General features: G+C 42.3%; 1 protein-coding gene across 2 annotated transcripts in view; it reads right to left on the bottom strand.

Annotated features, from left to right (window-relative positions):
• LOC120525750 (dihydropyrimidinase-related protein 5) overlaps positions 1 to 14877 on the bottom strand; it is a 215140-nt gene that overhangs the window by 26053 nt on the left and 174210 nt on the right. For both annotated transcript variants that reach the window (XM_039748319.1, XM_039748320.1), the window contains exons 6-7: positions 10724 to 10768; positions 7336 to 7411 (exon numbers count right to left, since the gene is read on the bottom strand). In XM_039748319.1, coding sequence (XP_039604253.1) covers positions 7336 to 7411; positions 10724 to 10768 — 121 coding nt within the window. The remainder of the gene's footprint in view (positions 1 to 7335; positions 7412 to 10723; positions 10769 to 14877) is intronic.

A 14877-nucleotide genomic window follows, 5' to 3' on the forward strand; every position in this document is an offset into this window, starting at 1 on the left:
ATCGAAACAGTTAAAAAATCACATGCCCCATTACCTGGGTCAACATTTTCAAAATGAAATCATTCATCTACTAGCAAGTAATATCCGAAAAGAAATGATGAAAATTGTAAAAGCCTCGAAATATTTTGCTATTATCCTTGATTGCACTCCCGACGTCAGTCACACCGAACAAATTTCCGTTGTAGTGCGCTGTGTCGATGTATGCGCTGAGGATAAACACATGAAGGTTAACAAATTTTTCCTAGATTTTTTCGATGTTAGCGATACGACTGGCGAGGGTCTGTACAATTTTGTGATTGAAAAATTAGAGATGTATGACTTAGATATCCAAAACATCCAAGGGTATGACAACGGTTCAAATATGCGTGGAAAAAATGCAGGACTTCAAAAACGTATTTTAAACATAAATTCTAGAGCACTGTTCATTCCATGTAATGCGCATTCTTTGAATCTAGTTTTGAATGATGGAGCGCAATGCAGCGGAGAAATCTCTGACTTCTTCGACATTGTACAACAATTATATAACTTTTATTCCTCATCTGCACATCGCTGGGAATCATTGAAAAGTCATAAATGACTTAACGCTTAAAGGCGTTAGTGCTACTAGATGGGAATCGAGAATTAAAGCAATTAAACCATTGCGATATCAACTTTCGAAAATCATTGACAGATTGAAAGAATTGGGGAACAATCAGAAGAGAGACGAGAAAACTAGGCTCTCGGCCCAATCCCTTGAAAAAAAGATTTCGACATTTAAATTCTTATGTTCAATAATTATTTGGCACAACTTGCTAAGTAAAATTGATGTGAGCAAAATGCTTCAGAGTCTATCGGAATCTGTTATTGCCCTTAAACATTTGAAAACCTCCATAGAACATAAAAGAGATGACGAGTCATTTGATAAATTCATCTCGGAAGCAACCAATGAATCTGAAAAAATCAAACATAATTCCAGAATTTCCAGTGAAAAGATTCTGTAAACGAACTAGACATTTTGAGTATGAAAACGAAGACGAATCTGTTCGAGATGCTAAGGAATCATACAAAATCTAGTTTTATTTCACAATTTTAGATCGAATTCTAATGTCCATTGAAGAAAGATTTGAATCACTGAATGAAGTAGTGTCATTGTTTAGATGTAGTTATAATTTTTACAATATGCAGCCTGATGAATTGAAAAAATGCACCATGGATCTCGACTTAAAACTGAGAATTGGCCGAAATGAGGAGATACAGCGAGATGTGAATGGGGAAGGGCTGTACCACGAAGCTGTTATGTTTAAAGAAATATTTTCAGATGTAGCGGCAAAAAAAAATCCAATAACTATTATGAAAAAAATGGTTGAAGTCTAGATGACGTCTTGTTTTCCGAATCTCTGCATTGCATTACGCATTTTTCTCACGTTGCCTGTATCAGTGGCAGAATCTGAAAGGGGCTTCTCAAAACTCAAGATAATTAAAAATTATCTCCGTTCCACTATCGGGCAACAACGATTGAGTGATGTTGCGCTTCTGTCTATAGAATCTGAAATTTGTGAAAAACTGGATCATTCAAACATAATAGATGAATTTGCTACTGTTAAAGCTAGGAGAATCGCTCTTTGATGTTTAACTAATAAATTAATGTATGTGATTTTTTATTTATGTGATTCTTTATTTAGTTTTTATAAAAACTAATCGTTTGAAATTAAATTTTATTTATACATCCCGACTCTAACCCTAACACCGTCTTAATCCTGTTTGAAGTAGTACATGTAATAGTAATATCCGTTATATCATAATAGAAAATAGGTACGTAGGGTAGGGCGGCGAAACCACATTCGCACAAAGGCGGCCGTCTACCCTGGATCGGCCCTGTTTGTAAGTGTATTTTATTTGCAAATGCCTATATTTCATTGAGCTTGTTTAGCTGGAATGGAGGACTGTAAAAAAGAACTGAAGAACAGTTACTAACATTAGCATCCAGTGAAGCCACATGTTGGTAGTAAGCAGAAGGAAAGCACTGTGATGTACTAATACTGTAATTTATGCTACATGCACACCACTATCCAAATTTAACATAGAAATCATTAACCATAATTAATAAAAAAATATATTTTACACTTATAAAAACATGGCAGACTAATCGATGCATGAATCCATCAGACTGTTGTCAAACCTCCTTCATCTAGTTTAGGGTCACTGGAGCCAGCAACTTACTCAGCAGCTCTGGGCCAAGGCTGAAAACAGCCATGCTCAGCATTTTAGCAATATGATGTAACTGAACGATAAATACGTAGTGAAACAAATACTTCAAGTTATTACTGCTAAAGGTAGATTTACAAGCTACTAAAGCATGAGGTGTACTTACCATTTGAAAAGTATTGTCTGTTATGTTATTTATCACCTGAAGTTAGCTAACTTTAATTTTATAATATATACAAACAATCGAATTGAAGCAGTCTATTTACATACTCTTGTATTTTTTCCCTTTAGCATACACAGGGGATTGTATTTTAAATTTATGCGTCTATGGTAGTGCAAATATATAAATTTAACAAAAGTCTCACCAAGTAGGACCGTGAGAATCAAACTACATCATAAATCTATAAAGCACAACCTGTTTTATTTGTTAGTTCTGTACGTACAGTTTTATTTTTCAAGCCACAGACTTGAAATTCGGCACTCGGGTATTTATGACCTTCCATCAGATTTCTGACATCTAACTTTCAGACAGAAGGCATGAGTAAGACACTGGCTCAAAGGAAGTAGAAAGGAATACAATGATGTGACCTATTGACAGCGAAACTGCACTGTACAGGTTGTGATGGTGGTTTGATGATTAGCATGCTTATCTTTCAACCAAGAAATCCAAATTTCATTTCTGTTTATTACATTTCACTTTATCTAATTTCTTTTCTCTCTGTATTTTTCCAGGACCCCACAGCCACCCTAGTGGGGCCAAATTGAGTCTAGAGGTATTTCAGCCTTATCAAAAGTACAAATAAGTATGTATTAAATGCAACCACTTTAAGGGTAATATGGTTTGATAATAAATAATCTTTAATTACTTATTACTTTTCCATTTTATCATTCTAGCAACTCTGGGCACCTTAGCTAATCTATACTAATAAAAGGCAAAGCCCTCACTGACTGACTGACTGACTGACTGACTGACTGACTCATCACTAATTCTCCAACTTCCCGTGTAGGTAGAAGGCTGAAATTTGGCAGGCTCATTCCTAACAGCTTACATACAAAAGTTGGACAGGTTTCATTTTGAAATTCTACGCGTAATGGTCATAACTAGAAGCTATTTTTCTCCATTTACTGTAATGGAGTTGAGCTCGAAAGTCGTGGGGGGCAGAGTTTCATGTGACATCATCACGCCTCCCACGTAATCACACAGTATGTAGAAAACCAGGAAGAGCTCCAAAAACCGCTGAAGAAAACATACATTATATAATTAAGAAGGCAGCGAAACAATTAGAAGCGAGCAAGTGACATATAAAACCATATTCAGCGGCTCACTTGAACTGACGCAGTGTGCAGACAAAAAGCAACAGTTCCAAAGAGTGCTGAACAAAAACTGAATTACACTGCTACACTCAAATAGACAAACCACACACCATGGCGCAATAGTAGAGGCTTTGCCTCTAGTGCCAACTTCCAAGGTTCGATTCCCGAGAGGGGATGCACTGAGTATGTACGCGCGCTTCCAGATACATTTTAGACTCGCATCCCCTTGGTTTGAGACGTCTTTTCAAGTTCTATTTAGTCCATATGTGTCAAACTCAAGGCCCGAAGGCCACATCCGGCCCGGCGTGTAATTATATCCGCCCGAGATCATTTTATATATTATTGTTATTAATGGCCCGGGGATATGAAGCGCTGGTAACACAATAAACTACAGATCCCATAATGCAGCGCTTCAGCTGCCTTGCCGAACACTTACCGCGTTAATCAAGTCTAGCTTATGATGCTGCAAGTTATTGCGAAGCTAGCCCACACGATGCCGAAGAGAAAAGGTGATTCTGAACATAGAGCCTTTAAAAAACGATGGGAGGCTGAGTATATGTTTACTGACATTGCCGGTAAACCCGTGTGTCTCATTTGTGGAGCTAATGTGGCTGTAATTACAGAATTTAGTTTACTATGAGACAAAACATCAAGATAACCTGAAAGACCTGAATGCAGTGCACAAAATACAGAAAGCAGAAGAGTTAAAGAAGAATCTGACACTTCAGCAGACGTTTTTACCCGTGCAAAATAACAAAGTGATTTCAAGTGAAGCTACTTTTATGGGAGACACAAATGCACCAGTGCAACTTGCCCCACTTTCCCTATTGCCAAGTAATGTTGAACCAAATTGGCACTACGGTGTTCCCAAATACGAACTTTGCTGATAAACTGAGTGCACTGCGCACTGAGTTCGCACGGCGTTTTGGTGACTTTGAAGAACAAAAAAAGAATTTTGAGTTGTTTCGCAACCCATTTGCCGTCGATGTGGAAACTGCACCTGTACAGATTCAGATGGAGGTGATTGAGCTGCAGTGTAATGGCACACTGAAGGCAAAGTACGATACTGCACGGCCCGCACAGTTTATTCACTCCATTCCCGCAAAAATGCTCCAGCTCCGTCTACATGCGGCTCGAACCTTGTGCATGTTTGGTAGCACATATCTGTGTGAGAAGCTCTTCTCAGTCATGAAGACTAACAAAACAGCACACAGGAGTCGCCTCACTGATGAGCACCTGCAGTCCATCCTGAGAATCTCCACAACACAGAACCTCACACCAAACAGAAACGAACTTGTTGCCAAAAAAAGATGCCAGGCTTCCAGCTCTGATAAAATGACATATGAGCAAAGACAACTGAATGATTTGATTTGTTATTGCTGAAAAGAACACATTTTATTTATATTTCCAGGTTTTGTTATGCACCATGTTCATATTTGAATTTGTATAATTTTGACAGGATATATTTTTATGGAGAGCAAAATCTTTTGGGATATTTAAAATTTAACTTTATTTTTTATATAAAAATTACATAAGAGTAAAGAAATTTAAATGTTTGTTCTTTTAACGTTTACTTTATTTCTAACTTGTATAATTTAGACAGGATATATTTTTATGGAGAGCAAAATATTATAAGTTATTTAAGGTTTGAGTTGATTTATTCCGGAATAATATTCTGTCGACTAAATAAAAATTCCTTCTATTTAAAATTTAAATAGAACTTGAACAGAAACGATAGTTGTGTGTGTGTGTGTGTGTGTGTGTGTGTATATGTATATATGTGTGTATGTATATATATGTAGATATATATATATGTGTATGTATATATATGTAGATATATATATATATATGTAGATATATATATATATATATGTATATATATATATATATATGTAGATATATATATATATGTAGATATATATACAGGTGGAGGCCACTGACATTTTTCCCTCCATCTTTTCTGACTGTTTCTTCACTAGTTTTGCATTGGGCTACAGTCAGTGTCACTACTGGTAGCATGAGGCGATACCTCGACCCTACAGAGGTTGCACAGGTAGTCCAACTTCTCCAGGATGGCACATCAATACGTGTCATTGCCAGAAGGTTTGCTGTGTCTTCCTGCACAGTCTCAAGGGCATGGAGGAGATTCTAGGAGACAAGCAGTTACTCTAGGAGAGCTGGAGAGGGCCATAGAAGGTCCATAACCCACCAGCAGGACCAGTATCTGCTCCTTTGGGCAAGGAGGAACAGGATCAGCACTGCCAGAGCCCTACAAAATGACCTCCAGCAGGTCACTGGTGTGAATGTCTCTGACCAAACAACCAGAAAGACTTTATGAGGGTGACCCAAGGGCCCCATGTCCTCTAATGGGCCCTGAGCTCACTGCCCAGCAGCATGCAGCTCGATTGGCATTCGGCATAGAATACCAGAATCGGCAGATGCACCACTGGTGCCCTGTGCTTTTTACAGATGAGAGCAGGTTCACCCTGAGCACGTGACAGAAGTGAAAGGGTCTGGAGAAGCCATGGAGAACATTATGCTGCCTGTAACATCAGTCTGGGGAGGCATATCCATGGAGGGTCACACAGACCGCTACAGGCTTGACAAAGGCACCTTGGCTGCCATTAGGTATCAGGATGAAATCCTTGGACCCATTGTCAGAGCCTATGCTGGTACAGTGGCTCCTGGTGCACGACAATTCCTGGCCTCATGTGGTGAGAGTATGCAGGCAGTTCCTCGAGGATGAAGGAATTGATACCATTGACTGGCCACCACACTTTCCTGACCTAAATCCAATAGAACACCTCTGGGACATTATGTTTTGGTCCATCCAATGCCACCAGGTTGCACCTCAGACTGTCCAGGAGCTCAGTGATGCCCTGGTCCAGATCTGGGAGGAGATCCCCCACAACACCATCTGTCATCTCATTAGAAGCATGCACCGATGTTGTCAGGCATGTATACAAGAACACAGGGGCCATACAAAGTGCTGCGTACAATTTTGAGTTGCTGCAATTAAATTTTGGCAAAATGGACTAGCCTGCCACGTAATTTTTTCACTCTGATTTTTGGGGCGTCTTTGAATTCAGGGCTCTGTAGGTTGATCATTTTCATTTCCATCAAGCGATGTGGCATCCTTTCGTTCCTAACACATTACCCAGTCTATATCAGTATAGATATCCAGGAGGATTTCTTTTTCCCATTGAGATCTGTTGTGTTTCCAAAGTGTTCCTTTAATTTTTTTGAGCAGTTTTATATATATATATATATATTATTATATATAAAACTATAATATATATATAAAACTGCTCAAAAAAATTAAAGGAACACTATATATATATGCATGCCAGCAACACTCATGACAATGACAAAACAATTATATTGTCAATCATGTTACGTTATTATTAAAATGTTTCCTTTTCTTTTTACTTCTCCGCTGCCAAGCGCGGGTATTTTGCTATATATATATATATATATATATATATAAAAAATATATATATATATATATATATATATAAATATATATATATATATAATATATATATATATATATATATATATATATATATATATATAAATATATAAATATATATATAAATATATATATATATATATATATATAGATAGATAGATAGATAGATAGATAGATAGATAGATAGATAGATATGACAACAACACTCATATCAATGACAAAACAATTACATTAACAATCAAGTTATGTTATTTTTAAAATTTTTCCTTTTCTTTTTCATAACTTCTTTAACACACTACTTCTCCGCTGCGAAGCGCGGGTATTCTGCTAGTAAAAGAATAAAACAGAGAAAATTCAATACTTACCCTGCATTTTAGCAGTTGCAATAACATCACCAGCGGACATGCTGGACACATTGACTAAATAAATAGGACAGTGGGTCTAGGAAAAAAGAAAATTATACAGAAATTTAATAATGCCAAACAAAATGGAAACAGTGCAATTAATTTATTCAAATTAAGTGTACTCATTTATGAATTTCATGTAGAATAATGCACTATTAAAATATCTCTTAATCTTGCAGTTTAACTATGAGGTATCTCTGAGATTGTTTCTATATGGAGCTCACTTAGCAAGTTTCCATCTGCATCAAGACAAATACCCCATTACAGCATAAACACCCAGACCTAAAAACTTATCATTGTACAGTCTTGCACCCACTTCAGATAAAAAATGAAACAATGGGACACACATGTCTACTAGGACTCTTGTATTGTTTCACACTTTCATAGTAGAAGCCTCTTTGTACTGATTGGCACTGCCTAGTACCAAAATAAACTGGTGCCAGATTAATATGTGAAAAACAGTCTTTTCTTAAATATAATGAAATGTTAACAGAAGGATAAACAAAAAATAAGCAACAAATTCCTGTCTAAAGTACCCGTCACCCTGTGCTAAATGAATGCTGAGTGCCATAACTAAAAATTTCAGCTAGCTTTCTTCTCTACACCCACACTATCCTTGTATATGCATTTAATCTGGATATCACTTTTAGGATCTAAATAAGAGTGTTATGACTATCATGCTGCAATGCTGGCTTTATCCTTATAGGACAAGGCTATTCACAATAGAGCTGCTGCTCTTTAGCACTACTACAGTCAGTCAGTTATTTTAGCTGTGTCATGCACGTGCGAGTAGGAGGACATTGTATGGAACAAGCAAAGGTAATTCCACGCCAGGCCAGGGGGTGGTGGGGTGCACTAAATCTTCTCCTGTTGTCTCTACAGATCAGCCGTGGGAAAACCTGTCTGACTCATCATTGAAGAAGGTCACTTCTGGTTCCCCTACATCACGTCCAGTCTTTCCATTTAAAACCGCCACCTTTTCAAACCTCAATCAGTTCACTTTTGGACTCCATCAAAGACATTTCTGTCAACTTTTCAAACCCGATTGCAGCCAGGGACAATACACCTTTATGCATGTGTAAAGTCTGATCTTTTCACACCTGACATACCATTTCTCTGGTATAAGATTTTATTTGTCTTACTGTGTGACATGTCTCACTGCCACAAGGCTACGTATCCCATTATAAACATGCTTTTTTAATGGAGTAGAAAACACTTGTGAAGGAAAATACATAACTGTTTTTTTAAGACTTGTATGGTCCTGGCATAACTCAGAATTATATGAATTCTAATAAGCAAATGTAGCAACCCATTGACATACAAGAGTAAGGCAAACAAATGGGTTTCTGGTAGTGTAGGTTATGTTTATAAATTTGTTCCTTGTTTTTATAATTCCAGTCATGCCTCCTTAGATGATACCTTCTCACTAAGAGCCCCAGTAAAAAGATTAGCAACCTGGCACTTGACACTTACTATGGTTTATTAAATCACTATGATGCAAATATGTCATTAAGTGAAAAAAAACAACTTTGATGTCTGTTATGGGCTGATATGATTTGTGCCCCTCTTCAGGTTGGATTGTGCCCCCGTCACTAGCTCAGTGCATTTTACACATTATCTCCACATCTATGTATTTCCCCTGATACATCTGCCCTTTTAGATTATTTGTCAAAACTAGACCAGCACCCTTTGACTCTGGAATCTGATTAAGTAGGTTATAATAATGAATGTGATGTACAATACAGTTGAAATATAACTGAAGACTCAGAATAAATTCATGGAATCTGTAAAATGGTTACATAGATTTGTTTATTTTTTGTCAGTGATAAATGCATGACATTTGTTGTCCAAAATGTCAAAGGAAACCACAAGGTACCTTTCCATACTGAAATCGCAGACTGTCCATTAGAAATAATATCTTTTGACAAAAGATTACTTTGTCTAGCATAGTTTCATTTCTTATGCTATATTTACTATATATTCAATGTAGTTTTTATTTTTTATTCAAACAGTTTGCTTTCAAGATGTGAAAGAAAAGAGAGTAAATTGGGGAAAAAAAACACTGGAGGTGGTAACATCTTCTGGCCAGTAGAGGGCACACAAAAATGTATGTGGCAATGTTGTCTTTCTGACTGGGTGTGTTTGTTTTTTTTTATCTTCCTTCATTTCAGTTCATTTTGTCAAATGATGATATACTGCTATGAGTCAGCAATCCTAACAGCATCACCACCAAGTCAACCATTTTAGTGAATCTTCTAACAAATAACACATAATAGTCTAGTGCCTAATATTTCATGTTACTAATGTTACCACATTGTGAACTTTTTTGCTGTATTACCCATACTATTGGCCATAATCTTTACTGTAGAATAATTTTCTCATTATAACATTTCAAAACCATCATCATCATTGCAAAATGCCAGTACACTAACAAGACAGAAACAAGGTAAAAATACTTATAATGCTACTGTATATACTGACTATACTTTTTACTTATAGTGGCTGATACAAAAGTAAAATGTACCCTTTATCACCCTGAAATTTTATTCACACATCTGTATATGTTGTCCCAGATGGTGAGATTCTGTTTTTTGAGGATGAGAACAGGCTATAAGGCAATAGAGGTGAATTTTGCTGAGGGAAAAATACTCAGAGTAGATGAAGAAGCAGCACTTTCCATGTGGAAGGATTGTGAAAAGCGTAGAGATGACTGTGTGAGAGAAGGCAGTGTGGTACATTAGTTAAGGCTTTAGTCTTCAAAACCTGAGGTTGTGGGTTCAAATCTTGCTACTGACACTGTGTGACTTGACCTGCCTATGCTCCAGCTGGAAAACCAAAAGTGATGTAACCCATTGTATCATAATTGTTGTACATCGCCTTGGGTTCAGGCAAATTAGAAAATGCAATGTAAATGAGAGAAGGAGGAATGTAATGTAGTGTGTTGCATGGAGAAAAAACATGCTAAATAACCTACAGTTATAGAACATAACACATATCAAGACAAACATACATGGCTGTTAGGTGTTCTCAGTTCTTGTTTGGCGATTCTCTACCTCTTGATTTAACCCTTACTTGCATCTGTATAAAATCTCTTATGACTAATAATGAGGTCTTTTTTCTTACAGGTATTGAGCAGAGATAGTGGTTAGGATCATTAAAAATATATTTGTTTAGCAGTTCTAAAATGATCAAACCTAAAGACTGAGTATGACCATGAACAAGTATGCCATGAATGCAACAGCCCATCACAACTAGTGAAGTACAAAGAGCTTCAGACTAGAAACATTTAAATAAACAGGGTCACGCAGTATTTTACAGAGACTTGAATACAGAAATGCAAAATACATACTCTGTTGGCAATTGTAATCACTCTGTGTGTTGCTTCTGCTTCAAGCTGTTGAGACAAAGATATTAGCATTTAGAGAAAAATATATTTGACACTGTGCTGTATTTAAGTTTATAAGTACTGTAAATTCTTTACTAAAAGTAGAATATTATCCAAGATAAACTGGCTTTAGCCAAAAATTATAAAACTAAATACCAACCAAACACAAGGTAACCATTGAAACAAAGAAACGCTTGTTTATGAAAAATTTCTTTAAAAGATTATCTTTATTTATACGCTCAAACATTAATAATCCAAGATATCAATATTACATGTAGAAGTTACATTGTTTTAAGATTTGTCTTTCTGGCAGCCATGGACAAAAGATGTCACAAATATTAAGAAATAGTCACAACCCAAAACACATTTGCAAGCTGGAGATCGACTATGATTTATCAGTTGTGGTCCCCGGCCGCGACGCCCAGGAGGACGTGAGGAGGGCTTGTGCCTCCTCCAGACCGCGCGAGGGGGCGTCCGTCCTGGTTCTGTTGGGAGCCACGGGTCGAGGGCATGGAAGCCTTACCCTGTAGGGGCCCGTGGTCACTGCCAGGCGGCGCCCCGATGCCGGTTTATCCCGTACGGTCCTCGGCTGGGGCTGGAGCCCGGCCGGGACGCCTTGGAGGACCAGAGGAGGGTGTATGCCTCCTCCAGAGCAAGTGGGGGCGTCCGTCCTGGTTATGCAGGGGGCCTCGGGTACAGGGCTTGGAAGCCCAGCCCTGTAGGGACCCGTGGCCACCGCCAGGCGGCGCCCCAGTGCCTAATTATCCCGGGAGCCCGGCACTTCCGCCACACCAGGAAGTGCCAGGGGGAAGACTTTATATGGCGCCCGGAGAGCTGCCAGGAAGACAGCTGACACTTCCGCCACGCTGGGGCGTGGCTAAGGAGCGAATGCCGGGAACACCTGGGGCTCATCCAGGAGCGTTATTTCAGGGGCCGCCTCCCTCCAGTCATTGGTGGAAGTCGGGAGGACGTAGACTGAACTGGAGAGAGAGGACGGGAGGCGGCCAGGAAGGCAATAGGACTGTGTGGCCTGGACTTGGGGAGATCGGTGCAAGAAGGCACTGGGGGTGCACGTGAGAAAACTTTATAAATAGTGTACATAATAAATGGTGTGTGGTGACAATATGATGTCCGTCTGTCTGTGCCAGGGCCAGTGTTCACAGTGGCATAGCCGGCAGGATGCTCCACCTGGTGCAAGGCAGGGACCTGCATCAAAAACAAAATATTCTGTGAACGGCCCGGCGCAGCAGCGGACCCCACACACTGGCCGCGGGGCGGCCTGTGCACAACCCTGCGGGAGCGTTTAGCCCCAGAAACTGCCACCAGACAGCGGAACGGCTTTCCCCGGGTGCGGAGGAGGACCCGTCGTCGCCGGAGCGCAGCGGGCTCCGAAAGTCGCGCTATCGGGACGGACAGCCAGGCCGGTGTCGCAGCGCAAAACGCCACACCGAGGTGGGGGCCTCGGCATGACGGGATCCGGTAGGCGAGTGCCCTGCCCTGCTATAATCGGCCCTTCAGGGTCGGTTTTACCTTATTTTCTACAGGGAGGGACGGACCGGATTCGCGTCCGTGGCAGGAGCGCGCCGGGCCGCGGGCTGTCGGCAGCGCGGCGGCGGCGGCAGCAGAAGGCTGCAGAATCGGAATCGCCGCAGCCACAACGCGGCGAAGAGGCACGTCTCCGCACTCGGAGCAGGGGAGGCAAGATGGCCGCGGGCCGGATGTCCCGCCTGCTGACAGGCACGGGGTTGGCTGGTGTGCCCGCCGAGGATTCGATGGAAGCGGGACCTAGGAACGCCAATCTCGTGCCAAGACGAGACCCGATTGGCCAGAGGGAGTGGCCCACAGGAGGCAGGCGTCGAGTGGAGCTGATAGACAGGTAAGCCCACTGACGTCTGTCTCTCTGTTTCCACCAGCGGCTCGGCGTGAGTTGGGGGAATCCCCTCGGCCCGCCCGGGTCGCGCTTACAGATTTGCTGTGTGTTCTCGCGCTCAGTGTGAGCAGCTGATGGGGAAGGCGGTCGCGTCGGGAGAGCGCCGCCGGAGACGGAGGATCGGCGGCGCTGGAACGGAGGCGGCAGAACACAGCTGGAGTGGTGGCGTTGCCGTTCCGTAAAGCAAGGGGGTTAGCGAACATGGCTGTGACCGTTCACGGGACGACCGGCTCAGTAGGCGACTTCCCAACAGCGGGCGGCGGTGCAGGCGGCTCGCGAGGCTGGGAGATCGAACACGCAGGAGCTGGTAGGATCGGGGCTGCCGAGTGCCCTGGGTCCTAGCGCCCTGCGCTTCAAGCCCGCAGCTGTCTCCTGTCGCTCTGCCTGGGCGCAGGCGGGGCTGGATTTGAGCTTTGCTGTGCTCAGACCCAGACCGTCGGGGCGTCCAAGAGAAGGAGGAACTGAAGGGTGAGTGCCGGTTCCTCCGATAGGAGGGGACGTGGCGCTGGGTGCGGCGTCCGGAGAAGGGCCGTCCTCTGTGCGGGCAGAGGAAATACCCTGGGTGGCTGGGCGAGCTGCCTGCGAGAGCGGTGCCGCGGACGACAAGCGGACGGGCATGGAACCTGCGGCGGAGGACTTCAGAAGGCAAGTTAGGGGCTGTCGGAAGGGGGCAGGAGCACTGCGGGTACGGAGACCGGCAGGCGCTGGGGTGAGTGTCCTGGCAGTGCTTCTGGCCCTCTTTTTCCTTTTTCCACAGGCCCGAAGCCCCGACGAGCACTGAGGCCGACGTCGGCAGGGACCTGCCCTCCTGGAACGGGCCACTCCGCAGGAGAGCTCCACGCCGGGAGGGGCACGTTTGCGCCGGAGGGTGCCGAGGACGGATGTCCCAGGGTGCCGTGATGGACCCTGGGGACATAGTAGGACCCTCACCGGGGTGCGTGCTGCCCTTTTGCTAGTGGTGGGGCACTGTTCTCGGACCCCACGTGTCCTTGCTAGTGGTGGGGCACTGTGGTCTCCGGCCGGGACGCCTTGGAGGACCAGAGGAGGGCGTATGCCTCCTCCAGACCGAGTGGGGGCGTCCGTCCTGGTTATGCAGGGGGCCTCGGGTACAGGGCTTGGAAGCCCAGCCCTGTAGGGACTCGTGGCCACCGCCAGGCGGCGCCCCAGTGCCTAATTATCCCGGGAGCCCGGCACTTCCGCCACACCAGGAAGTGCCGGGGGGAAGACTTTATGTGGCGCCCAGAGAGCTGCCAGGAAGACAGCCGACACTTCCGCCACGCTGGGGCGTGGCTAAGGAGCGAATGCCGGGAACACCTGGGGCTCATCCGGGAGCGTTATTTAAGGGGACGCCTCCCTCCAGTCATTGGTTGAAGTCGGGAGGACGTAGACTGAACTGGAGAGAGAGGGCGGGGAGGCGGCCAGGAAGGCAAAAGGACTGTGTGGCCTGGACTTGGGGAGATCGGTGCAAGAAGGCACTGGGGGTGCACGTGAGAAAACTTTGTAAATAGTGTACATAATAAATGGTGTGTGGTGACAATATGATGTCCATCTGTCTGTGCCAGGGCCAGCGTTCACACAGTATATCTTTTTCTTTGTGTGTACTAAGATATTAAACTTGTCTCCAGTTTCAAAGTATATGGCTTACTCTGTGCAACTCAGAATGTGATATATCTGTTAGTTGACAGGAGACTTCCATTAACTGCTATAGTTATTATCATAGCAGAGCTCATATTACTATTAGACAGATGTAGATAATAAACTGATGGTCTATTTAGATGATTGCTTACGGTATAGAAGCATTTCACATTTGTAGGGACAATGGAAAGAATAAAATAGGTGCCTAGAATTCTGACATCTGCACCTCACTTTTCACCTTTGATCCTAGGCTTATGTAAAGAGTTTTAAGCAGTTTTATGTTAAGTTTTAAAGAGTTTAATGTAAAGAGTTTTAAGGAAAACAGTGACCTTCACTGAGTGGCTTAGCCATCTTCACTCAATGATGTAGACAATCAAGAGCAATCCTTTGTATGCCACAACACTAGGTGCAGTTAGATACAAGACAAATATATGTACATTGCATAAGGAAAATATATGTAAATTTCAGCCAATATGAAATATTTTCTGAATCCAAAATATTCTTATATTCATAAAGCAGAATGAACAATTAGACATTTTAATTAGACTTTACT

The sequence above is a fragment of the Polypterus senegalus genome, chromosome 3 (genome assembly GCF_016835505.1).
Source record: "Polypterus senegalus isolate Bchr_013 chromosome 3, ASM1683550v1, whole genome shotgun sequence".
In the NCBI taxonomy this organism is placed as follows: Eukaryota; Metazoa; Chordata; class Cladistia; order Polypteriformes; family Polypteridae; genus Polypterus; species Polypterus senegalus.